Below are 27200 nucleotides of genomic sequence, written 5' to 3' on the forward strand. Positions count from 1 at the left end.
TAAATGTTTTTCTTTAATCCTATAATGACTGAGACTTTGTCTACTTTTCATCAGAAAATATTGGATTTAATTATATGGGTACTTAAATAATTACACCTTAACTGTGAAATATGAATTTTTATAATTATCGTTTTCTCTTAATATTTTAAAAGATTCAGGGAAATAATAATAATTATTCTCCTTAAAATAATATTTTATATTTTTCTTTTAAAAGCGACGTTAAAGGGTAAATTCAAAATCTATATTTTGTATTAAAGGAAAAATAAACCCGTTGCTAGTGGATTTTTATGATCTTAAGTATTGGGTTCGATCGCAGGAAATCTTTGACGTCATATGGCCCAAGTGCTGTACAAATTTAAGGCATTTATTTTAGAAAACAGGAAAAAAAGATGTCATAGGTCATACTGTTAAATAATTTTAGAAAATAAGTGAGTCTTAAGGGTGGGCAGTATGAACCATATTTTGGAATTTTATTTTTTCGATTGTACGGAGCAATAGAGTTAAAGATTTAATGTGTTAAAATTTACACATGTCTACAAATTTTTAATGTGTTGTCAACCAAATTTGAAACAAGAAGTTAAGATGACAAAAAAAAAATCTGTCTATCGGTTGAATTTGCAGACCAGCCCCAAAACTTCCCGTTGTTTCCGAGCTCCTTGAGCTCGAAAACATTGCTGTGAATACATTTTCAAGCTCATCGAGCTCGAAAATACTTCTGTATGCCGTTCTTTTCGAAAAAAAAGATTTTATACAATTTCTTTCTCCCGCGATATCCCTCGAACAAATTAACCGAGTGAGATGGTTGAGATGGCAATCGACGCGTCTTATTAAGTTCTAGAGCTCATTAGATTTTGGAGTCAATTGTTTAAGTCGTTTCTAAGGAATCAATAAAAAAGTAAAAAAAAAAAATTTTTTTTTTCGTAATTCGGCAATATTTTGAAGTCTACTTGATAAAATGATCTGAAATTTTCAGAAAAGTTGATGGCCAACAAGCTCTTTCGATTGCCGCCCTAACCATTTAAATCGGTTTACTATTTAAAAAGTTACAAAGAGTTTGCATACACACACACACACTCACACACATACATACAGCTCGGACATCATTCTGAAAATAGAATAGCTTCTTCCTGGGACCTCAAAACGTCGACATCTAATGAAAACTCGATTTTCTAAAATTGGGGTGAAAACAATAACTTTCGGAATTTTTTGAAAATCATCGATTTTCTTAGCGGAAAGTTAAAAATCCATACGAAATCCAAAGAAAATTCATAGAAGTTAGAAGTTTCATAGAAAATTTGGACTCGTCACCGTCTAAAAAAATTCATAAAATATTTAAAGAAAATTCAACAAAATCCATAGAAATTTTATAGAAAATTCGGATTTGCCACCGTCTCAGATATTCCATAGAGAAACTATAGAAAACAAGAACGTGTAATTTTCCGAGAAAATTCGTAGAAAAACCGAGAATTCAACATTTTCTTTTTAATTCAAGATCTACCAGAAATCTGGAGATCTGGGATCTGAATTATCGGGATCTGTGTAATAAACATCTGTTTTAATGAGACCACCGTTGCGCATGCGTTAGTGGATCAGTTCGACATCATTGAAATTGAAATACAAAAAAAAACGCAGCCCGCACAGCACGAGAAAGCGGTCAATGATATATATAACCTTTAAACACGTGCTCTATTTATTTACAATATATTTTATTAAATATTTATAAGCAATTATTATCAGTTCTGATGATTGCACAATAATGAATTGCGTTAGGTTACTCAATACATTCAAGAAAATGGTTATGAATTCTCAATATTGTACGGCAAATTACCAGGTACGTTTTCGCGCGTTTATTATTTTTGAATTTTAATGCAGAATATGAATTTATATTTTCATTCTAAGAATGCTATTGAAGCTTTAAATAATCTCCAATCAAATGCTGCGTACCTGAAAACAGCATCGAGATATGACGTGGGTAATACTACCCTCAAGGAAACGGAAAAATATTTAGTGAGGTAATTATTTTTTGTTTTTTCACGGGTTAAAGATATTCTATTGAAAGCAAATTAAAAAAAAAAATTCGTATCATGAAAGAAATTAATAATAAGTAGGGCTTGTTGGTACTCTTTCCAGAGGAAATTTAATTCTAGACCATATTTGACTTTTTATATTTTATCGTAAGAATGATAGTTTTCGAAATAAATGTTAGGGGTAATGATAAATAAAATAATTATTATTATTTTTATAAATATAAATAAAAAATAGGTCTTGTGGGTACTCTTTCCAGAGGAAATTCAATTTCCTACAATTTTTGTCTGAGTAAATTTTCTCCTAAATCCTTTAGTTTCCAAGATAAATTATAGAGGGTATTAAAAATACAATTATTATTAAATTAAATAATAAGTTAACGCAAGGCTTGTGGGTACTCTTTCTTCGAGAAATTTAATTTCCTACAATTTTTTACTGATTAAATTTTCTTCTAAACCCATTAGTTTTCCGGATATGACCACCTGCTCTAAAAATTGAATTTAAAATAATAAAAATTATTACTTATTTTAGATCAGGCTTAACTTTAGAAGACTTAAAAAAGTTATCAGTGATCCACGTAGCAGGAACCAAAGGGAAAGGATCAACATGCGCGTTCACCGAGTCGATTCTTCGTCATCACGGTTACAAAACCGGACTCTACACATCTCCGCACCTCATATCAGTCCGAGAACGCATACGAATAAACGGACAGTCAATATCTGAGCAAATTTTCGCCGAGGAATTTTGGCGGCTTCACAACTCACTTTCTTCCCAAAAAGATCACGAGGCCGACATGCCTCCGTATTTCAGATTTCTGACCATTCTCATGTTTCACGTCTTCCTTCGCGCTTCAGTTGACGTCGCCATAGTCGAAGTTGGTATCGGCGGGCTCTACGACTGCACCAATATAATTCCCCAGCCCGCCTGCGTTGGGATCACTCGCCTAGACCTAGACCACACCGCACTTCTGGGTGACACTTTACCTTTAATTGCTGCCCAGAAAGCGGGAATTTTCAAAAAAAATGTTCCCGCTTTTTCAGTAACTCAGCCGGCAGAGACAATTCAAATTTTGCGCGAGAAAGCCAACACCATCTGTTGCCCATTGAATTTCGTGTCCGCCATTTCGTGTCACAAATTTAAAAAAAATCCACCGGAGTTAGGAATTTCTTCGGAGGTTCAATATTCCAATGCTGCTTTGGCAATTGAATTATCGCGGACCTGGTTAAGTAACAGACAAAATTCAATAGATAAATCGGTAATTAATTTTGATAAAGTCGAAATTGCCCTGAAATTATGTAAGTGGCCAGGACGGACACAGATTTTGAGGACCGAGAGCGTGGATTTTTATTTAGATGGCGCGCACACGCAGGAAAGCATGAGCTGCTGCGTCGAGTGGTTCAGCAAAAAAAAATCCATGGGAAAAAAATCAGTTTTGATTTTTAATGCGACAGGAAATAGAGACGCGAAGAGTTTGCTAGAGATTTTGGGAAGGGTTCAATTTAGTGGAGCGTATTTTGTACCGAATTTCCCGGGAATTTGTTTAAAAGAAATGGAAAATCGAGTGCTGCCGGTTGCTGAGCAGACGAAGAGGTGTCAGGTTAATTACGAGCACTGGGTTGTTAATAATAATAATAAGGGTGCGTGTGCTAATTCAGTTAAAGAAGCGCTGGAGATGATTGAGTCCGAGTTTAAAACCGAACGAGTTCAGGTTTTGATCACGGGGTCACTGCATTTGATTGGCGCTGCTCTGGCGCTCCTGGATCCAGAACTAAAAATGAACAGTGATTAATGTAATTTGGAAATTGTTTAAAGTGGGGGTTGTTGGTACTCTTTCCAGAGGAAATTTAATTCCCTACAATTTTTGTCTGAGATAATTTTTTGAAATGAGTGATAGTTTTCGAGATAAAAGTATGAGTGATTAAAAAATGTAATTATTGTTATTATTTTTGTAAATTTTGGAAATAAGTTAAGCTTGTTGGTACTCGTTCTACAGGAAACTCAATTCCCTACAACTCTTGTATCATATTAATTTTTTGTACAAGCGATAGTTTATGAAATGAAAGTATGAGTGATTAAATTTTAATTTTTGTAAATATGAAAAATGCGTAGGGCTTGTGGGTACTCTTACCACAGGGAATTTCATTGTCTAAAACTTGTAAAAATAAAATATTTTTTAGTCGTTATAAAATAATAACTTTATTATTCTATTAGGTCTACTTAACATCGAATATCAATAAAACAATTATCACGTTGATCGGCTATCACTGGCACGAATCTCTTAAATTGTAATATAATTTATTATTTTTTTAAAAATTATTTTTGTACTGGATTATTAAAATATGTACATGTCTTGATAAAGACGTTATAAAAAAATTGATTAAGGAAGAAATAAATGGTAATATTTTTTTACAAATTAAACAACTTTGGGTGATACTCTAACTCGGATTCCGCTTCCGTATCTGAGAGACTCATCGAAATTCCTGGGCGACGTCTCAAACGATTGTCATCAGGACTCTGTAAATAATTTATTTTTATTAATGAGTGTCATTTTCAAAAATTTGATTTTCTTTCCAGTTTTTGGGTCTGAATTAATTAAAAAAATTTTTTAGTTGATATTTGGAATAATTGTACAAAGACCTTTTAAATGAGTACCCACATGACATACTTTTATAACTAGTGATTAATTAGTTCTGATTAATTAATTAATTCAAGTTGATAATTTTTTCAAGTATAGATTGTTTGAACTCGTTCAAAAGGAAACTTGACAAAGAGTTTAGCATTGATATTTATTTAAAAAAAAAAATTTTTTCATAAATTATTTTGTTTAATTATTGAGTCAAAATTAATTCAAAAAAATTATTATGACCCATTTTCGAAATAAAAATAAAAAAAGCTTTCAAATGAGTACCCACATGACCTACTTTTAAAACAAGTGATTAATGATGAATGGTTAATTAATTAATTATTGAAACTAATAAATTTTTTTAAGTATAGGTTGTTGGTACTCATTTGAAAGGAAATTTGACGAGAAATTGAGAATCGATATTTATTTTTGCGAAAAAAAAATATGAAAAAATTTACCTGATCTAAAATACCAGCAGTAGGTTCAGAAGCATAACCAACTTCATGAGTATCTTCCTCAAGATCAGCTTCATATTCCTCGAATTCATCAGACTCGGAATCAATATCCAGATCGTATCTGCGGTTTCGCGTGGAAACTTTGCAGACCATCTGAGCTAAATCAGTAAAAGTATAAGAAGAAATGCTGTCCTGATTTGATTGATGTTTAGCACGTAGAGCTTTAGCAGTCTCGCGATCGGCATTGAACCTCGGGAGTACTCCAGCTTTGGACTGTCCCTCAAAATAAGTTCTCCCGTGATGGTAACCCACGTCTTTGATTTCATCAAAGTTCGCGAACTGCAGGGTCTTGTATTTGTCAATTGGAGGTCTAATGTACTCACAGTAGTCTGATGATTTTACTTCCTCTAGTTGTCTTACGCAGCTGACGTACGCCAGCCGCGACTGGATGTCAGGTAAATTGGGAACTTTTACTGGAGTCGCAAATGGGTTCCAGCGTTTCCAGAGCAGCCACCATCCAGACAATGAATCTCCGTAATTAGTTAGATCGGTGTCGTCTTGTGACCCGACGTCAATCGCTAGAATGTGATGCGCTCCTTGTCTCAGCATGATGTCAGCTTGCAATTTTTTTTTTCGTTAATTCGTAAATAAATTTTTTGCAGAAGTAGGGGTTGTTGGTACTCGTTTGAAAGGAAATTTGGTAAACTATCCAGCAGTGATATCAGTTTTAAAAAAACAGAATTTTTCTAATTAATGGAAATGATTAATTGCATAAATTTTTTTTTTCAGAATCTGATATTATTACTAGATAATTGATAAAATTTCCTCTCAAACAAATACCCACATGATATATTTAAAAACAAAATATATATATCATTATTAACTATATACATTTAAATATATCAAGTAGTACATGGATCTAATACTCAAAAGTATACGATGTTGGTATTCATTTGAAAGGAAATTTTACTGACTATTCAGCGCTCATACTAATTTTATAAAAAAAAAAAATGATAAAAATTTATAATTTGTATGACCCAATTTTTTTTTTTAATTTCACTGATATCAGTACTAGATAGCTGATGAAATTTCCTCTCAAACGAGTACCCACATGACATACTTCAAAAAAAAAATTTACTAAATGTCATCTATGATTTTTTAAGATTTAATTCTAATGATTTTTGATGCAGGGAAATAATTACCTGGGACATTATTAACGTAGCACCCGTCGACTAAAAGATGCCCGTCTACTGGGTCGCATATTGGAGGAAATACTCCAGCTATTGTCATACTAGCTCGCACGTACTTCCATAATGGGCCTGATTTTTTTTTTTTTATTAAATTTTAAATTAATTGATAATGAAAAAAAAAAAAAAAAAAAAAAAATGTGATGCATCTTTTGTCGACGGGAGCGAGTTATAAATAATAATAATAACAACAAAAACAATGAATGTAAGAAATTATGAATTTAAGTAAAAAAAAAAAAAAATTTACCTGGCAGATTATTGACGTACCCGCCGTCAAGAAGAAGATGGCCGTCGGTTGGATCACACAACGGTGGCATATAACCAGACAATGACATCGAGCTCCTAATGTAACGCCACAGCGATCCTAAACACGTATTGTCATTACGATTTTTTCTTTTCTTTTTATTTACAAAATTTACAACTGGGAATTTTATAATTTTAGCAAATCTACGCGCGAGTACGTCAACAATTACTCCAATATTATTTATAAATAAACTCGCTCCCGTCATTTTAAAATAAGCAGATGATCGAGTGCGAGATTTAAGTGTTAATAAAGCTTTTGCTAGTCTAATTACTAATTGCTAATGAATTTAAATATTCTCATTAAACGGTTATGGTATTAGTGCAATTATCTTAGGAACTTTTTGGAATACATAGGGCTTGTGGGTACTCTTTCCAGAGGAAATTTAATTTACTACAATTTTTAACTCATTACTTTTTCTCCTCAGACCGATAGTTTACAAGATCAATATACTGGATATTAAAAATGTAATTTCTATAATTATTATTTTTAATTTTGAGATTAAGTAGGGCTTGTGGGTACTCCTTCCAGAGGAAATTTAATTCTAGACAATTTTTGACTCATTCCTTTTTATCCTCAGATCAATAGTTTTCAAAATGAATATTAGGGATTTAAAAAAATATTATTAAGATAATTATTGAGCGTAAGTATAGCTTGTGGGTATTCTAACTATAGGAAATTTAATTTCTATCAAGTTTTTTTTTATTACATTTGGTTCTAAGATTAATAGCTTCATAAATAAATATAGTAAATACCAAAAATGTAATTACAGTAATTACTATACTAACTACTAAGAGTAAGTATATCATGTGGGTACTCTTTCCAGAGGATTTTTAATTTCCTACAATTTTTGACTCTTTATATTTTGTCGTAGGGCTGATAGATTACGAGATAAATGCACTAGCCATAAAAATAAAATTTATATAAAAGCTTATATTTGAACCGTATAATGAGAATACCTTTTAGTTAGTGATAATTGATAAAATTTTTATAAAATGATACGGACCATGTGTGTGCGTGCGCATACAAGAAGCCGTGATGTCTGTCGTGATTATAAAGAAAGGTAGCCATAGATCTTCAATATAAGTGTCTCCAAACGTTGCCTGAATCGTTTTATTAAAATCCTTGCCAGAGAACATCGAGGTCATCGGATAGGTCAAGTCCAATATTTGCCTCCACCACTGGGTCATTTTCTGAAAATCATTCATTAGAAATAATAAAAAACCAACAATTTAATTAAACGCGACATACTTTAGACCATTCTCTAGCCTTTTGCGTCGTCGTCGTGATATTTTTCTCCATGCACCAGAGCGCACCCATAAAAGACCCGATACTGACACCGCCGACCATATCGATAGGGATTCCAGCTTCCATTATAGCTTTCAGCATCCCGATGTGTGCAGCACCTCGTGCTCCTCCACCGCCAAGAACTAATCCCACTGATGTCCCCGTGAGCCAGCGCGCCAGTCGGCTGAAATCGCTGTGCACATTTGGCTCCGACATGAGCACTTTTGAATACAATTCATTCTAAAATAAATAATAAAAGTAAATTGTAATTATCTTAATGAAAATTACGAATAATTAGGGCTTGTGGGTACTCTTTTCAGAGGATTTTCGATTTCCTACAATTTTTGACTCTTTAAGTTTTGTCGTAGGACTGATAGTTCTCGAGATAGTATACTGGGTACTGATAAATATGATTTTTTTTTTTAATTACATTAAGTAGGTCTTGTGGGTATTCTTTCCAGAGGATTTTTGATTTCCTACAATTTTTGACTCTTATCATTTTTTCCTCAGATCAATAGTTTACGAGATAAATATAATGAGTACTAGTAATTATTATTGTTATTAATCCCATGGTAAAAATTCAGAGTAAATAGGACTTGTGGGTACTCTTTCGAAAGGAAATTTAATTTCCTACAATTTTTTACTCTTTACATTTTTTCCTCAGAGTGATAGTTTACGAGATAAATATAATGAGTACTAGTAATTATTATTGTAATTACTCCCATGGTAAAAATCCAGAGTAAATAGGGCTTGTGGGTACTCTTTCGAAAGGAAATTAAATTTTCTACAATTTTTGACTCTTATCATTTTTTCCTCGGACCAATAGTTTTCAAGATAAATGCACAAGGTATAGAAAAACGATTTACTTACAATCCTATACTGTGACCTTCTGGTGAACATTCTCTTGGGACATTGAATATGATGATGACTAGAGACCCAACTGCGCATATTTAACCACTCGACAGTATTGCTAGGCTTCTGGCCATGTTCTTTATGAAGAAGCACCAGCTCTTTTTGCGTCCGCATCGCTAGTCTCTCAACCTCTCGCTCAGTTCTTCCAAGAGTCGGGGGTTTGTCACCAAGACCAATAATTAAAATACAATCTGCTTGACGTACGCATCTCTGGGTCCAAGCGGAGTAAGTCGAGTCGCATTGATAGAGAGAAATTCGGTGCTGGTCTTCCTGTTGGGCCAACCAGGATGTCAATCGGTACTCATTCGGTGTCTCCATGATACTGGTCCCCAAAGTCTTACGAACTACATCAGAGGTCAGGCGTAGACAGGGTCCAATTGCACAGAGCGAGTGATAGAGCTCATAAGTAAAAGCAGTAAGCGGAACATCTTCGGAGACTGGAACTATTGCGACTGTTGAAAAGTTAACTTGGGATGGTCGGGCGTCAAAGGTCGTCGCTGTTGTTCGGTGCTGGCTTTTTATTGATGACCTAGTGGTAGCCGCTTGCTGCCAAGTTCCAAGAATTCGGTGACCTGCAAACATTTTTTTATTTCATTCTTTACTTTATTTCTCGATATCTCGTAAACTATTGATCGAAATTTGTTCAAACAAAAATGAAATTGTAGCCGCAGATTCAAACTTTAATTTGAGCCCAACCCCGTCCCTTCAAGTTCAAAAGTCAAATTTTTCCCGCTAAAATTTATTTGTTCTGTATATCTACTATATGGATCGATATCTCGAAAACTATCGATCGGAACCCTATGAACCAGAAACAAAATTTATAGCTGAAGGTTCAAGCTTTAATTTGAGCCCAATTTGAGCTCTTAATCTTGATTTTTATAGAAATTATAAATTTTGAAAGTTCAAGTCAAATTTTTCCCGCTAAAATTTATTTGTTCTGTATATCTACTATATGGATCGATATCTCGAAAACTATCGATCGGAACCCTATGAACCAGAAACAAAATTTATAGCTAAAGATTCAAGCTTCAATTTGAGCCCAACCCCGTCCTTAAATCTTCAATAGTTTACGGAAAAAAATGTCTGAAATAAAAATGAATTCTTACCTAATAAATTAATTAATCTAGTAACAACAATTGGATATCGTAATTTAATAACATTGAAGAGTCCTTCTGGTAATTTAGCAAGCTCTGAGTCCCTGACAGCCATTACAGTCGTAGATCTTGGTGTCTGAGTTACCATTTCCACGATTCCAACAAGATCACCTTTTCCATACTCGGCCACTAATTCCTTTTTTCCATTTTTGTGAGTAATTACTGACCGCAATCGACCGCTCAGTACAATAAAGGTCGAGTCTGACTCATCTCCTTGGCGGTAAACGGCCCGACCGCTTTCCAAAAAGAGCCAGTCCAATGCAAAGTCGACTTGTCTTACAAAAGGACTCAGCCTTTTGACCACAGTGTTGGCGACGTGCAAAACTATCGTTGGTTTTTCTCGCATTATTGCAAAAAATGTTTGTTTGCTGAGTAGTCCAATCCTGCTTGGATGTTTTGCTCTGATGGTGTAGAATGACGGCTCACCTATTGAAATAAATTTGTTTCTTATCATTAATTTCGAAATTCAATTACTTAGAAACTAATGGTTCCAAAAAAAGTTATTGTCTTTATTAATTAATAACTTGAAAAATATTGTTCTGAGATCCATTAAACAAAAACTAAAATTGTTGTTTGAAGTCCAAGCTTTAATTTGAGACCAAGCACGAACCTAAATCTTGATTAGTTTTCCCGTAATTAATTTTTAAAGTTCATAAAAGAAATTAATTATCCAAAATTTAAATTTCAAAAATTGATGCCGTCTTTAATAATTAATATCTCAGAAACTATTGACCGGAAGTGCATCAACCAAGAATATAATTTGTTCCTCTGGGTCTAAGCTTCAAAATGAGCCCAACCTGAGCTCTTAATTTCAATTTTTCTAGAAGTTATGAATTTTTAAAGCTCAAAAGTCAAATTTTTCCCATCGAAATTCAGTTATTTTACGTATCTATTTATAAAAGTCGATATCTCGAAAACTAATGACCGGAAGTGGATCAAACAAAAACAAAAGTTGTAGTGGAAGGTCTAAGCTTTAATTAAAGACCAATTAAAGCTCTTAATATTGATTAGTTAAAAAGTTATGAATTTTGAAAGCTCACCAGTCAGAACTGCAAGACCACCAACAACTTCGCCGGCGTGAGCACTGAACATGTGAACCTGCTCACTGGAATCAAAGCTGCGGCCTCCTTCAGATCCTCTCTGACTTATCACCAGTGATCCTGAGAGCACATAGACCAAGGCGATGTCTTTATTGGACTCTTCCTTCATCAAATAAGTTCCTGCGGCAACTTCGCGGATCTGGACCTTGCCGTCTTTTAGGACCGAGTCATCTTCAAGACCCAGTTCTTTAACAAACGCATCGGTTGCGATCTGCACCAGCTGAGCTTCATCCTGGGGTGCTGATATCAGCGGCACGTCAACTGCTGACCGTTTCCGACTCCCAGGATGTGAGGTATCAGACCAGTGATGATCGCACTCTGGTACCATGTCCGGAGTCGGTTCATCAGAAACTTTCCACTCGTGCTTTGGCTTCTTGGCGTTGATGCTCACTGGCTGCGTCGGTGTCTGATGTAAAAGATCTAGAGTCTTGTCCGTGGGTGTCAGATCAAAATTCTCACGAGTTCGCGATCGTACCGGAGATCCAGAGAATGGGCTCTGTTTTTTTTTAGCTGTCGTTCCTTGATTTACAAGCTCTGCTGATAGCCCAAGATACTGATGCAATGCTGTGAACGTTACTCGTTGAAGACGGACCATAATTACCTGAATGACTCTAATAAAAGCATCCGGATGATCCTGAAATACTTCTTGGAATGCGCTCATAGGTAATTTAACCACCACCGAGTCTTCAACAGCTCTCGCGGAGACGGTCTTGTAGGTGCTGGTGTGCCCAGTCAGTACGTCAGTAAAACTCAAAAGACTGGTGACACTTTCTCCAGTTTTCACGAGCTTCAGCGGAATCTGCGCCCCATCTGACCCGGTAATGTAAACATTAACCAGCCCCTGCTGCACAATGAAAACGTTTTCATCAGGATCTCCAATTTTAAACAACGCAGTTCCCGCTGGCAGGTTCATAATCTCCGTGTGCTTGCACAGTTTCAAAAAAACTGGTTTTTCAAAATGTCCAAACACGCGAATACTCTGAAGAATGTAGAGCGCATCTGGTGGTACACGTTCACCAGGACCTAGATCTTCTTCAAGATACTCAGCAGGAGGTTCTAGAACTTTAAGCTGCTGTGGAACAGTTTCTTTCTTTAATTGCAGCAGCCTCCTGGCAAATCTCATTACAGCTCGTCGTTTTTTTCCTTGTCCTGATGATGAATTTACTTGTCCGCTGATACTCTTTACTTTTCTCAGCATTTTTCTTCCATAAAATAATACTTTGTCTCGTTTTCGAAACCGGGGTTTCCCACTTACTCCAACAAACTCTTTTACTTCCGGTAAAAATTCTTTGTTTTTCCATTTTCTTAGGATTACAAACAAACTGATGAACAAAATACCCAGGAAACAGGCCAAGGTTATTATTATTACACGTGATGATATCTCGTACTTGTCTAGCAGCGGACTTATCCACTTCCAGGGGAAACTCGTGTCCAGACTTTCATTTAAACGATCAAATAATTCTATTACCTGAAAAATTTATTTATTTTTAAAAATAAATATTTATCATGGAAATAAATTTTGTGATAAAATCAGTACTTACTTCCATGGCTGAAGATAAACGCATGCATTTTTTAAAATTTTAATTAATTACTCAAATTGATAACATCGGGAATTTATACTTTCAGATGTCATATTTATTTTATTTATTCGCAATTACAATAAATATAAATATGATCTCTTTATCTTTTTTACACAACGATCTGACACCTGACCTTTGATTTTCACTTCTCAGCCATTTTGAATTTCGCGCCTGCGCGGTATCAGCGCGGGATTATTTTACGTTTCAAATTATGACAGGAAAGAAAATGATCCTGAAGTTAGCAGACAATTAAAAATTTTCAGATTTTTTTTTTTTCGGAAATTTAATTACAAAAAAACAAAAAAAAAAATGCACATGTAGGAAATTAAAAAATCTATAGGTGCAAATTCTTTAAATATTTTTTTTTTTTATAATTTATCGTTTTGAAAAAAATCCAAAGATTATTAAACGCCGGCTAGCCTTAGAAATGAATGATACTGAAGTAAGCCGACGTTTAATAATTTTTGAATTTTATTTAAGACAGTAAAGTATAAAAAAAAAAATTTGAAAAAATTGCACCTGTAGTTTTTAAAATTTTCTACATGTGCATATTTTGAGTTTTTATTTTTTTGTCATTGATTTGTTGAAAAAAAAAATCTGAAAATTTTTAACAACTCAAATTAAAAAAAAAAAAAAAAACTGAAAATATGCACGTGTAGAAAATTAAAAAAACTATAGGTGCAATTTTTTAAAATATTTTTTGTTTTAATTTATCGTTTTTAAATAAATTTAAAAATTATCAGACTTCAGTTAATTTCAGTATCATCTTTAGAATCATAAGAATTTTTTTTTTGTGATTCAATTAATGAATAAAATTATGAATTTTTAATTTTTACTTTTTAAAAAATATTCATAGCAAAAATATGTTGTGTCAAAAAAAAATTTTCGTGACGTTGCTGTCATTAATTAATGAGTGTAAAAGGAGCAGACATCAAACAAATTTAAAATTATAAATAAGTATACTTGTTTATAATTTTAAATTTGTCTGATGTCTGCTACATCCACACTCGTATTAATTAACAATTATTAGATTTTTGATAATTAATTAGTGACATTTTAATCACAAATTTACTTCTGAAGAGTTTTTTATGACACTCGAACTCTGCTGTCAACGCGGGAGTCAATTTTATCATCGGTAATTTTTAAATAAAAAAACTCTAGATGGCGTGATTTTAAAATTCCCGCGCATTCTCATATCGTCATAATAATAAAATCCTTAGGGTGTGGGTACTTAGTCAGTGGTTTATAATACGGCGGACATGTTGTAAAATATCAGATAGAATTGATATATAAGTATATTAAAAATATATAAAGCTTATTGCAATAATTAATCTTTATAATTAGATGTGCGTTGGAATATTTTATTTGTGTTCCCTTGCTCGACAATGAGTTGGGGCAGTGAACTCTGGGTAAGTTTTTATTTTTGTAACTGAGGTATGGCCGTAACTTTTTTTTTTCCCTCCTCCCCGTCACCGCCAAGTCGTTTTATTCCCTATCTATGTCACATTATCAACAAATCTTTTTATTTATGACTCATATATATTTTATTTGTCATTAATTTATCAGTTCATTTATTTTTTTTATCATACGCATTTTTTTAGTTTTTTTTATTTATTTTTATTTAAATTTTTGACATTCCAACCCCCCTCCTTTTACTTTCGACCTCGTACCTGATACTGATCCAATTAATTATAAATAAATTTTTCTCTTTTTTTTATTTAATTTGACGAAATTCAAGTATTTGTTTTTTTTTTGTTAAATAGAACTTTTCCCTTGGGGTCGATGAGGGTGAGGCGCCCCCAATTTATGACTCATGTTTTATTATTTTATTAAGGAAATTTTAGTTGTTCGACCTCATGAGAAAAAAAAAAACCGGTTTTGTACCAAAAATGGAAGTTTAATTTTTTTTTATAAATTTTATTTTTTAGGATCAGTACGACAATTTGTCGCTACACACGCAAAAAGGGATCGATTTTTTGGAGAGATATGGACATTTTATTAGGGATAGATGTAAAATTGAAGTAGAGTATGCGGGAAATTTAAGGTAAGTTATTTTCTTTTGGGAAAGGGTTTCCATTTCTCGGAAACGGTGTGGTTTTGAGAGAAAGTTTTGAGGTGTTACGTTGAAAAGAAGGAAATTTCCGGTGGAAAGAGTACCCACAAGGCATACTTTGATATCATATTTTGTAAAGTGATGATAATAATTATATTTTTCCTATAGTCATATATTTATTTCGTAAATTATCAGTTCTATTAAAAAATTTAATCAGATAAAAATTGTGGGAAATTTAAATTCCTTTAGAAAGAGTACCCACAAGCCACATTTTTTATAAATTTTTACCATAGCTGTCATAAAAATAATAATTACTAGTACTCATTATCTTTATCTCGTAAAGTATCACTCTAAGAAAAAAATTATAAGAGCCAAAAATTGTAGGAAATTAAATTTCCTCTGAAAAGAGTACCCACAAGGCATATTTTGATATCATATTTTATAAAGTCCTGATAGTAATTATATTTTTTAATAGTCATATATTTATTTCTTAAATTATTAGTTCTATAAAAAAATTAAATCAGATAAAAATTGTGGGAAATTTTAATTCCTTTGGAAAGAGTACCCACGCCATATTTTTTCTAAATTTTTACCATAGGTGTTGTAAATGTAATAATTACTAGTGTTCATTGTATTTATTTCGAAAACTATTGACCTAAGGAAAAAATTATAAGGGTGAAAAATGATGGAAAATTAAATTTTCTCTGGATAGAGTACCCACAAGCTAGACTTATCTTCAATATTAACAGTAATAATAATAATAATTATTATTATTTATAGGAGGTTAGTAAAAAATTATTTGCCAAAAAAGAAAGAAGAAGAAGATTATCAATACAGTCCTTGTCGTGCATTTAAACTCGAATTAAATGAAGTAAATGACCAGGCAGGACAACGGGAAGTGATAGCAGAAAATCTTCAGGCTAATGTACTCCGTGAGTTGACGATACTGGTGAAGGATTTCAAAGAGGATCGTAAAAAATACTTGCAAGAAGGCGCGCGACTGATGTCAACTCTTGCAACGCAGATTGGTGGTCTAGAGCGAGCTCGTAAAGCCTACGAAAAGGCATTCCGAGAGGCTGAGCGCGCACTCGAAAATTATCAGCGTGCTGACGCAGATTTAAATTTATCGCGCGCGGAGGTGGAGAAGCAGAGAATGAATATGACGATGAAAACACAACAGAGTGAGGAAGCGAAAACTGAGTATGCTAATCAGTTACAGAAGACTAATGAAATGCAGACGCTACATTATCATACTGCTATGCCACAAGTTTTTCATCAACTTCAGGTTATTATTATTTTATTTTATTTTTATCAATAGATTTTCATTGATACTCAGATTCGTCACTTTAAAATTAGATATCTCTGGAGATAATTGTTAAAAATAGACGACTGAGCTGTCAAAATTGTAGCCAAGAATCTGTTCTTCAAAATTAGACTCACTACTGCCCTCATTATTGATTAGTTTTGGACTTATGAATTTTTTAAATTAAAATTTCGAAATTAGACTTGATCTAATTTTGAAAGCTTGGCTTCAAAGTTCGATATCTCAGAAACTATTAATCGAAACTTGATTGAACAAAAATGAGAATTGTAGAGAACAGTCTCAGCTTTAATTTGAGCCCAGCCCGAGTCTTTAGTTTCAATTTTTCTAGAATTTATAAATTTTAAAAATTCAAAAGTCAAATTCCCGCAAAAATTCAAATATCAAATTCTTATCTATAGAGATTGATATCTGGGAAACTATTGACCGGAAGTGGATGAAACATTCATGAAAATTGTAGCTAAAAGTTTAAGTTTCAATTTGAACCCAACCCTGGTCCCTAATCTCAATTTCCCTAGAAGTTATGAATTTTTTGGAACTAAGAAAAAAAAAATATCTTTTATTTCAGGAATTAGATGAAAAGCGAATAAAAAATATGCGTAACTATATGTTGAAATCAGTAGAAATCGAACGAGCAGTAGCGCCAATAATATCTCAGTGTCTCGACGGTATTGAAAAAGCAGCAAATGAAATAAACGAAAAAGAAGACACGCTATTAGTTATAGAGAGATTCAAAAGTGGGTTCACGCCACCGGGCGATTTTCCATTTGAGGATCTTTCTGTCGCTAAATCATACGACAGCAACACGCAATTGTCCCAAACCGCGACAATGCAGCCCATTCATAATCATCTAACAGTAAAAGGCACTGTCTCGGGCGGTAAAATTAAAAAACGCGTTGGAATCTTTGGAATATTCAGCAGCAACAAGGTAATTTATTTATTTATTTATTTATTAATTAATTGATTAATTATTTTAATTACGGGCATAATTCATTTATCTTTTGCTTCGCATGTTTATTTTATAAATTAATTTAAATTATTCTTTTTTCTCGGGATCGATCTCTATATTTATTTATCTACAACATGTGCAATGGGATTATTTATATTTCTATACATATATATACATATTTATTAGTAAGTACTAGTCGGGATTAATTGTCTTTTTTTTTTTTTGTTTAGTTGCTTTCACGTTTTTTTTTTTATTTTCCTGAAAAAAATTAAGGGATTTAAATTTATGCAACTCGAAGATGATTTGACATCAAAATTTGACAAATTTTTGAATTACTGGTAATAAATAATTTGAATTGCGGAGAGTGAGAAAGTGGTTTTGAGTTTAATAATTCTTTAAGTCAGGCTTTAAAAATCTATAACTCGGAAACTATTGATCGAATGTTGATTGAATATTTATGAAAATTGTAGGGAAAAGTTCAAGCTTTAAAATAAGACCAATTACACATCAATGTATTGATTAGTTTTCGGGTAATCAATTTTTTAAGTTAATTAAATAAAGATCTTTGCTAAATTTAAATTTTCTAATTTTGTCAGGGTCTAAAAAATTCGATATCTCGAAAGCTATTGGTCGGAACACAATCAACCAAAAACAAAATTTGTTCCTCAAGGTCTCAGTTTCAAAATGAGCCCAACCTGAGTCCTTAATCTCAATTTTTTTAGAAGTTATGAATTTTTAAAGTTCAAATGTCAAATTTTTCCCGCTAAAATCATTTTTTCCATATATCTAACTATATGGATCGATATCTCGAAAGCTATCGATCGGAACGTAATCAACCAAAAATAAAATTTGTTCCTCAAGGTCTTAGCTTCAAAATGAGCCCAACCCGAGCTCTAAATCTCAATTTTTCTAGAAGTTATAAATTTTTAAAGCTCACCCTTTATTTCGCAGTTTTCACAATCGATCAAAAAATCCCTTAATTTTCTTTCTTATCTAAATAAAATAGATAAATAATTTGTGTGTCTTAATTACCTGCTTTTATTAACCATAAGAATGATAAGCTTATTTGTCATAATATGTTTCATGCGCAAACGCCAGAAGTTGATCGAGGTGTGCATAGCTTTAAAGGTCTGTCAACGCAATTCATTTTCTTAAATTTTTTTTTCTATTTTTTTTACACATTTGCGATGTTTAAGTGTTTAATTAAGCTTAATAACCTTTGATTAATCGATTAATGAATTAATTGCTTGCTAAATTAATTAATTAATATTTAAACTCTAGAATAATGTACCTGGTTACGGTGACGCTGCGAAGGAGGACTGCAGCGATCTCCCGCCAAATCAGCGAAAGAAACGACTGCAGCAGAGATTAGACGAGATACAGGCAAAAATAGCCCAGGAGACTGCAGCGAGGGATGCGCTGATGAAAATGAAGGGCGTGTATGAACAAAACCCTGCGCTGGGCGACCCTATGAGTATAGAGGGCCAGCTTAATCAGTCGAGTCACAAATTAGATAAGCTTGGTACTGAGTTAATTAAGTTCCAAGGTTATCTTGATGATGCCATTAAAACTGGAGTCGGTTTATCCAGGTAATTTTATTTATTTTATTAAATATCTTGGTAATTATTCAAGTTGAATAGGGCTTGTGGGTACTCTTTCCAGAGGAAATTTAATTTAAAACAACTTTTCACTGATTACATTTTTCTCTAAAACCGTTAGTTTACGAGATAAATGTAATGAGTATTAATAATAATAATTATTATTATTATTTTTGTAATTATTGGAAATAAGTTGGGCTTGTGGGTACTCTTTCTACCGGAAATTGAATTCTCTACAACTTTTGTCCCATAAAATTTTGTCCTATGACTGATAGTTACCAAGATATTAGTACCTAGTATTAAAATCGAGTATTTAAAAATATAAATAATTTATAAAATAGTCCAAGTCAAGCACAAAGAAAAGCCCCAACGAGTAACGGGTCATCAGCACGAGTAAGTTCACGTCGATCGAGTCATTCAGGCGGTGAAGAAAGTTTGTCGCGGTCGGCATCGGACTCGAGTGTGGGTAATGCTCATGCCCAAGCACATAAACAGACAACGTCACCTAGCACACCTCAGCCTACACATGAGTAAGTTTTTTTCATTAATTAGTGATATAGTTAAATTAGTTAGAAGATAGTAAATTTGGTAGCGATGATTTGAGTTTTTGAGTCATCGCGTAATAGGCAAAAAATGGTATTAGCTTTACCGTACTCATGCACAGTTCCACGAATAGCCCGGAGTCTGGTCTTGGTGCTTCGAGAACTTCACTGCCTGGCAGCGGTGCTGGAGAGGAGTATGATGCTGATGAACTCGACGCTCAACCTCCTCTGGGAACTTGTCGTGCTCTCTATCCATTTGATGGTAATTATTTTTCATTTTATACTATATCTCCGGAACTAATCATCAGAACTTCATTAAACATTAATGAAAATTAATCTTTGAAACCTAAGCTTTAAGTTGAGCCCAACCCCGGCCCTTAATCTCAACTAGTTTTGTAGTTATGAATTTTTAAAGTTTCATGTAAAATAAAATTTACAATTTCACAAAATGTGCCCTTATTTAAATAGATCGATATCTCGAAAACTGTTAATCGAAAGCGAGCCAAACATTCATAAAAATTGTTGCTAGAAGCCTAAACTTTGATTTTAGCCCAATCACGACCTTTCATCTCCATTTTTCTAAAAGTTACGAATTTTAAAAGTTCCCGCCTTCAGATTTAAAAATTAAAATTTTTTTAAAAAATTTTCTCTGTCTATATAGATCGATATCTCGAAAACTATTGATCGAAATTCGATCAAACATAAACAAAAATTGATCCTTGAAGCTTGACCTTTAATTTGAGCCCAATCGCGACCTTTCATCTCCATTTTTTTAAAAGTTACGAATTTCAAAAGTTCCCGCCTTCAGATTTAAAAATTAAAATTTTTTTAAAAAATTTTCTCTGTCTATATAGATCGATATCTCGAAAACTATTGATCGAAATTCGATCAAACATAAACAAAAATTGATCCTTGAAGCTTGACCTTTAATTTGAGCCCAATCGCGACCTTACATCTCCATTTGTTTAAAAGTTACGAATTTTTTAATTTCCCGCCTTCAGATTCAAAAATTGAAATTTTCAAAAAAAATTTCCTCTGTCTATCTAGATTTATATCTCGAAATTTATTGATCGAAACTTAATTAAACACAAATGAAATTTGTTCCTTGAACCCTCACCTTTAATTTGAGCTCAACAACAAACCTGTATCTATAAAACTTTTCCTTCTATAAATTTAAAACAAAAACTTATTTTTTCAGGTACATCCGAAGGTTCGATTCCTATGTACGATGGCGAGGAACTCTACATGATAGAACTAGACCAAGGGGATGGTTGGACGCGAGTACGTCGCATGTCTCAGCCCATCGAGGGCTTCGTCCCCACCTCCTACATAGAGTATCAACTTTTCGACACATAACCTTCCTGCTAAATTATTTTTTTCAACAAAAAAAAAAAAAAAAACTAACAAAAAAATTCAAAAAAAAAAAAAAAGTACTAATCTAATCGTTTTTAACTTGGGTAAGTCGATTCAAATACTCAGATAAGAACAAAACGCTAATCGTGCAATCTGTTCTCAATTTAATTATTATAATTATTATTATTATTACAATTATTATATTTTATTTACGTCGACACGCAATACGAGAAAGGAAAGTGCTTATATGAACAATTATAATTAATTAATTAATTAATCAAAAAATGAAAAGAAAAAAAAATTGCTTAATCGAGAGATAATGGATCGATTTATAAAATGCTTCATTGTCGTTCGATTGACGTGCTTGTGTCACACTACGTGTGCTTTTTTTAAGGTATTAAAAGTCTCGTGTATCCTTTTTATTAATTATTAATTTAATTAATTAAAAAGAAAAAAAAAGTATATATATAAATACAAATATAAATATATAAATAAAACATGTATATATGACGGTGGGTTAAGGGTAACTATAAATTTATTTAATTAGCTCTCTGTACACGGGGTTGTAATTTGTTTAATTTAAGTTTTTATAGTGCACTGGAGTTTTAATGAGGAAATAAGTTGGGCTTGTGGGTACTCTTTTGAGAGGAAATTTCATTTTGAAAATATTTTGACTCTTTGTATTTTGCCGTAGGAGGGATAGTTCACGATATAAATATACTAGGTATTAAAATATAAATTATTTTTTTATGAATCAAAAATAAATAGGGCATGTGGGTACTCTTTCTAAAAGAAATTTAATTTCCTACAATTTTGGCCCTGATAATTTTCTTCCTACGATCAACCGTTTCTAAGATAAATACCGAGTCATACTTTCAATTCCTCTAATTACTCGAACAAATATTCAAAATAAGCAGGTCTTGTTGGTACTCATTCTTCAGGAAATTTAATTTCAAACATATTTTTATTCTTTATGTTTTGTCATAGGAGTGATAGTTCACGAGATAAATATACTAAGTATTAAAATATATATTATTTTTTTAAAATCAAAAATAAATAGGGCATGTGGGTACTCTTCCCAAAGGAAATTTAATTCCCTATGATTTTGGTCCTTACAATTTTCTTCCTACGACCAACCGTTTCCAAGATAAATACCGTGTCATACTTTTCAATTACTCTAATTACTCAAACAAATATATAAAATAAGTAGGTCTTGTGGGTACTCATTCTACAGGAAATTCAATGCTCTCCAATTTTAGTCTTATAAAATTGTCCTCTAAACTCAATAGTTTACAATAATTTTTAAAATTTATATGTAAAATTAATATGAAACTCTTAAAGTGCACTATTATTTAATCAGTACAGAGAGTTGAGTTTTTAATAAATGTCTTTTTATTTTATTTACTAAACCGTATCTTTATTATGTATATTTTGTGATTTTATATCATTATAAGTATTGTAGATACTCGACTCAATAACTTTATTGTAATATTTTAATTTTATTATTATAATTAATTAAATAATTAATAATAAAAATTAATAATACAGGTACTAAAAAAAAGTATTGACTGATCAGTGTCAAAAATTTGATTTATTAAAATACAATCGTTAGTAATGTTAAATATTAATTATATAAAAATTGTGCGCTAATTATAATTTATTTATTAATTAATTATTGATAATTAATGTATGCTAAAAATATATGACTAGAATTAATCAATAAGGTAATTAGTTATTAAGTATAAATGTTTTTATAATTATTATTTTTCAGCTGACGGCAGTTTACTCGTGACAACAAAATTATAATTTATTCTTCTGATGTTCAGGCCGCTAACTTTTTTTTTACTTCCGGTTAAGGTTCATCGTACTCTCAATAATTCTGGAGATTTTTTTGACAATTCGATCAATAATTTTTTTTTATTTTTAGAGAAAAAATAATTTTTTTATTATTCAGAAAAACTTTGATTTTTTACTTGGGCTTAAAAAATTCATATCTTGGAAACCAATGACCGGAAGTGCAATAAACAGAAATAAGAATTATTCCTTGAAGTCTGAGCTTTGATTTTAGCTCAAGACCGGTCGTTAATCTCAATTAGTTTCGGACTTATGAATTTTTTAAGTTTGATTTAGAATTAAATTTAAAACTTCCCAAAAATCTATCATGATCTATATAGATCGATATCTCGAAAACTATTGATCAAAACTTGATCAAACACAAATGAAAGTTGTTCTTTAGATCCTCACTTTCAATTTGAACCCAACCCGAGCCCTTAATTTCAATTTTCCTAGAAGTTATAAATTTTTAAAGTTCCCGCCTCCAGATTCAAAAATTGAAATTTTTAAAAAATCAGACTTTATCTATATGGATCTAAATAGATCGATATCTCGAAAACTATTGATCGAAACTTGATCAAACGCAAACGAAAGTTGTTCTTTAGATCCTCACTTTCAATTTGAACCCAACCCGAGCCCTTAATTTCAATTTTCCTAGAAGTTATAAATTTTTAAAATTCCCGCCTCCAGATTCAGAAATTGAAATTTTTCAAAAATCAGCCTCTATCTATATGAATCTAAATAGATCGGTATCTCGAAAACTATTGATCGAAACTTGATCAAACATAAACGAAAATTGATCCTCGAACCTCAACCTTTAATTTGAGCCCAAACACGAGCCTAAATCTAAATTTTCCTCGGAGTTATGAGATTTAAAAGATTTGACAATAAAAGTTAGCGGTATCAGTAAATAGTGATATTTGTCAATACAGTTTAAAATGCATTGACGTTTAAATAAAGATCACAAATATTGTAATAATACTTGGCCAATGAAATGCATTGACTCATTGAGCAAATATCACATTTTCTTATTATAAAAAAAAAGTCATAAATTAAAAAATAAAAATAAAGTTATCGCTAGACAGTTAAATCCTCCCACTCTTCAAGTTGACGTGGCGTTAATTCAATTTTAATTGAATTTAAATCTTTCAATGAATCATATATTTTTGGTGGAATTGTGTTGTCACATAAATCGATGAATTCCAGCGAAGGTGCATTTTTTAGTCTTTCAACATCGACATCTGGAAAATTAAATTTTAAATTAATTCAAATATTTTTTTTTTTTTCGTTTTTTTACTAATAATAGTAATTACCTATTATTGAATTATTGTTAGCGAATAATTGCTTTAGTTGTGGGATTCTATATGTAACTGGTGGTAACGATATAAATGTATTGTGTGAAATATCGAGTCTCTCTAATTCTTGTAACTCGGCGAGCTCATCAGGTAATTTACTTATTTGATTATGACTTAAATTTAAATCTGAAATTGGAAGAAAAAAATTTTTTTTTTAATGACAACTTAATAATTGAAAAATAAAAAAAATATTCACCAGTTATTAACGAAAATTTAACAGCAAATTTAGGTGGTATTTTAGTAATAACATTACTGCTTAAATCACATGATTTTAGTTCAGTATGTCTCATTAAATGATAAACTGCGTCAGGTACTTGAATTAATTGGCACTCTGATAAATCTGTAACACAAAAATTATTATCATTATATTATTACTCATTAAATTTCCTCAAGTTTAAGTACCCACATCATAGTAGTCGAAAAAAAATTTTTTTCAAAAATTAAAAATCAAAAAAAATTTTTTTGAAAAGTTTTACTAATATTTCTGAGTTCCTAAGAAAATTTCCTCTTCTTTGAGTACCCACATCACTATATTTCCATTATTATGAAAATTTCAATTTTATTTAATTAATGTTAATTAGTAATTACACTAATTACTGATCTTATCCGACCCTAGCGTTGTGGGTACTCGTTTTACAGGAAATTTTATCCACTATCCGAATACATAATCTATTTTTTTTTTTTTAATGAAATTTGAAAAAAATGAAAAATCGATAATTAAAATGTATGAGTACTCGTTCAAAATATATTATTGTTGGTACTCATTCAACGCGGGATTACGTCAGCTGTATGAATATCCAACAATTTTTCTCATAGCTCCCATTGGGGGGTAAAATGGTCAGCGGTTAATATGGTGCGAAATTAAAAATATGTTTAAGTAAAAGCGTAATAATTGTTTTATTTAGTAAAGTTAAGTAATTAGACGGAATTGATAATAAAAATAGAAAAAAAAAACAATAAATGTAAACTTTCACTTGCTTTCGTTTCTCATACGGAACTAAATTAAAACAAAGAATCAACTACCGCGTCCGTGTTCCTTAAAAAAAAAATGATTGTTAAATATAAAAGAGTTAAAGTAATTAATTAATACCAAGTTTATTATTTTTTTCAGCATCTTCGCACCGTAAAATAACTCGCGTAACAGCGCTGGCCATTTTGTTTTTCCCTTTGAATGTACGGCAACACGACTACGAAACACTAGTCTATTCTAAATAGTTCTTTGTATATATTTAAAAATAGAAACCGGAAGTACGGAAAAAGTTTAAATGTCTAGTAGACTAGTTGGTGGCCGAGCGAGATAGAGATGAATCATCTTCGTGCTGTTGGTGCACAAAGAAAATAAATAAATAATAAACCGTATGTGGAAATATAAATATGGCAATGGCATTGGGCATTTATCCAGATAAATAAAAAGATAATAAACTTTTTTATTTCTTTTTCTTTTGTGTACGACATCTGTCCCAAGGTCTTGCTATTTTTTTTCAGCTGTTAATTTCATTTATTTACATTTTTTGAACAAAGGAAAAAAAATTTTTTGAAAAAAAAAAAAAAAAAAAAAAAAAAAAAAAAAATCGATATATCGAATTCAACAATCGATACATTGGTATGAAATCGATATATCGAAGTCTACGTCGATATATCAAATTATTGCGTTGAAATATCGAAGTTTCCATGTTGGAATCGATATATCGATGTTACGTTTCGATATATCGATGACTATAATCGATATATCGAAGTCTAGATCGATATACCAAATTTTTTCATTGAAATATCAAAGTTCAAATCGTGAAATCAATATATCGATGGAACTCTTTCGATAAATCGAAGATTATAATCGATATATCGATGTCTAACATCGATATATTGAAGTTCAAAATTTTCAAATTGATATATCCAAATTTAAAATCAATATATCGAAGTCTGCATTAACATATCGAATATCCGCATCGATGTATCGCGGTATGAACTTGGGAATCTATAAATCAATGTTAGATTTCGATAAATTGGAGTCGATAATCAATACATTGGAGTCGATAATCGATATATATTAAATTTTAGAATCGATGATTCGAAGTTCAAAATATGAAGTCGGTATATCGAAGTCTAAAATCGATATATCGAAGTCTAACATCGATATATCGAAGTCTAACATCGATACATTGAATTTTAAATTGATATATCGAAATTTAAAATCGATCACTGAAAATTTTCCGGTAGCAAAATATTCCAACTTAAAACTCTAATATCTCGCGATCCACTGACTCAAATTAAAAAATTTTTTTTTTAAACTAAAGCCAAAAGTCTTATCTTTTACCCTCGCCTATACTTACTCCCAATCTCTTAAATTTCAAGCCCCATAAACCCCCAAATTCACCGAAACCAAATTTTTTTTTTCCCGCGAAAATTTAAATTTATATTAAAAAAATAAAAATTACCTAAATTACAATTATCCTGAGCTTCTTCACACCTCGAAACAACTCTGATAATCGCACGTCCAGCCAATTGGACACAAATAGCTGTTGCGACATTACGTTCGCCTTCTTCTTGAGACAATTGCGCGATAACACCTTCCGTGTTTTCGTATGGCGGCTTCATTATTTTATAAATTAATGAACAAATAAATATATATAGATAATAATTATTATTTATTATATTAACGCTTCAGTGTACAAACATTTACTTTCACTCGTTATCTAAACACTGAACTCGGAATTGAAATATAAATAATAAAAATAAAAATAAAAATAATACTTTAGTATAAAAGACTCGCGAGTTACTGCCGCGGATAAAGAGCACCAGAGCTATTTAAGCTTTCCCGCTATGATATATATCTCCCACCGGGCAACGCACCTTACCCACATGTTCTATTGAGTCAACTCAATTTTTATTTAAAAAAAAATAAATAAATTATACGAAAAAAAAAAATATTTATTTAAATTCTTTGTTTGAATTTCAAATTACGCGCCAATTTTATAGCCACCGAAATAAATTTATTATAATTTAATTGATCATTTTTTTTTTGGTGGGGAAAAGTAACCGGTGGCGGGGGTAAGATAAAAAAAAATTAATTAATTACTTAATACGGAATAAAATTGACAAATAGACTGGACATGAGCCAAAAAATACTGCGTTCTTGATCAAAAATAGACCAAAATCCCCCATGACTTGAGAGTTTTGGCTTTAGACTTTAAAAACAAATAATAAAAAAAAATATGACGTACTTGTAAATTTCCGTTTTTAAGTCAGAGGACCTTGGAGGAGTCAATGCTTTTGCTTTATGCGCTTTGTTTGGATTATTTTTAAGTTTTTGTAAATATTTGTTCGGGTAAATCGGCTAATCAGGATTATTGGGTGAAGGGATCGTTTTATCGAAAAATTGTACGAGAGGAAAGTTTCAGAGGGTTTGATTTCCTGAAGTTTGAGTACCATGACGATAGGGTTTGGAGGTGAAGAAAAAAACCTTGGGTTAGTTGGGTAATTTAGGGAGTAGGGAACTTATTTAAGAAACGGTG

General features: G+C 31.8%; 4 protein-coding genes across 10 annotated transcripts; 2 read left to right on the forward strand and 2 right to left on the reverse strand.

Moving 5' to 3' along the window:
• The first annotated feature begins 1613 nt into the window (after positions 1-1613).
• Positions 1614-4202, forward strand: LOC130677096 (folylpolyglutamate synthase, mitochondrial). The gene is made up of 3 exons (XM_057483686.1): positions 1614-1831; positions 1900-2012; positions 2557-4202. Exons 1-3 carry the CDS (start codon positions 1757-1759, stop codon positions 3812-3814), a joined length of 1446 nt encoding a protein of 481 aa, XP_057339669.1. The 5' UTR covers positions 1614-1756; the 3' UTR covers positions 3815-4202.
• A 200-nt stretch (positions 4203-4402) lies between these two features.
• Positions 4403-12848, reverse strand: LOC130677095 (neuropathy target esterase sws). Of its 2 annotated transcripts, none has more exons than XM_057483685.1 (9): positions 12646-12848; positions 11045-12572; positions 9957-10430; positions 8809-9422; positions 7903-8178; positions 7658-7844; positions 6306-6422; positions 5107-5720; positions 4403-4539 (listed from the first exon to the last, which is right to left on the reverse strand). In XM_057483685.1, exons 1-9 carry the CDS (start codon positions 12667-12669, stop codon positions 4432-4434), a joined length of 3942 nt encoding a protein of 1313 aa, XP_057339668.1. In that variant the 5' UTR covers positions 12670-12848; the 3' UTR covers positions 4403-4431. The 2 variants fall into 2 exon arrangements, with proteins under 2 accessions (XP_057339668.1, XP_057339667.1); XM_057483684.1 differs by lacking the exon at positions 6306-6422 and adding an exon at positions 6598-6714 and having other exon boundaries at positions 12646-12847.
• Positions 12849-13902: 1054 nt separating this feature from the next.
• Positions 13903-22656, forward strand: LOC130677923 (formin-binding protein 1-like). 5 transcript variants are annotated; one of them, XM_057484844.1, is made up of 9 exons: positions 13903-14093; positions 14613-14728; positions 15518-16022; positions 16627-16986; positions 18106-18135; positions 18289-18596; positions 18947-19135; positions 19282-19409; positions 20346-22656. In XM_057484844.1, exons 1-9 carry the CDS (start codon positions 14070-14072, stop codon positions 20501-20503), a joined length of 1818 nt encoding a protein of 605 aa, XP_057340827.1. In that variant the 5' UTR covers positions 13903-14069; the 3' UTR covers positions 20504-22656. The 5 variants fall into 5 exon arrangements, with proteins under 5 accessions (XP_057340827.1, XP_057340826.1, XP_057340824.1 ...); XM_057484843.1 differs by having other exon boundaries at positions 18109-18135; positions 19270-19409; XM_057484841.1 differs by having other exon boundaries at positions 13904-14093; positions 19270-19409.
• Positions 22070-26481, reverse strand: LOC130677924 (leucine-rich repeat-containing protein 57). Of its 2 annotated transcripts, none has more exons than XM_057484847.1 (4): positions 26124-26481; positions 23885-24028; positions 23647-23814; positions 22070-23574 (listed from the first exon to the last, which is right to left on the reverse strand). In XM_057484847.1, exons 1-4 carry the CDS (start codon positions 26281-26283, stop codon positions 23411-23413), a joined length of 636 nt encoding a protein of 211 aa, XP_057340830.1. In that variant the 5' UTR covers positions 26284-26481; the 3' UTR covers positions 22070-23410. The 2 variants fall into 2 exon arrangements, with proteins under 2 accessions (XP_057340830.1, XP_057340831.1); XM_057484848.1 differs by lacking the exon at positions 26124-26481 and adding an exon at positions 24779-24931.
• Positions 26482-27200: the final 719 nt, after the last annotated feature.

The sequence above is a fragment of the Microplitis mediator genome, chromosome 11 (genome assembly GCF_029852145.1).
Source record: "Microplitis mediator isolate UGA2020A chromosome 11, iyMicMedi2.1, whole genome shotgun sequence".
Taxonomy (NCBI): domain Eukaryota; kingdom Metazoa; phylum Arthropoda; class Insecta; order Hymenoptera; family Braconidae; genus Microplitis; species Microplitis mediator.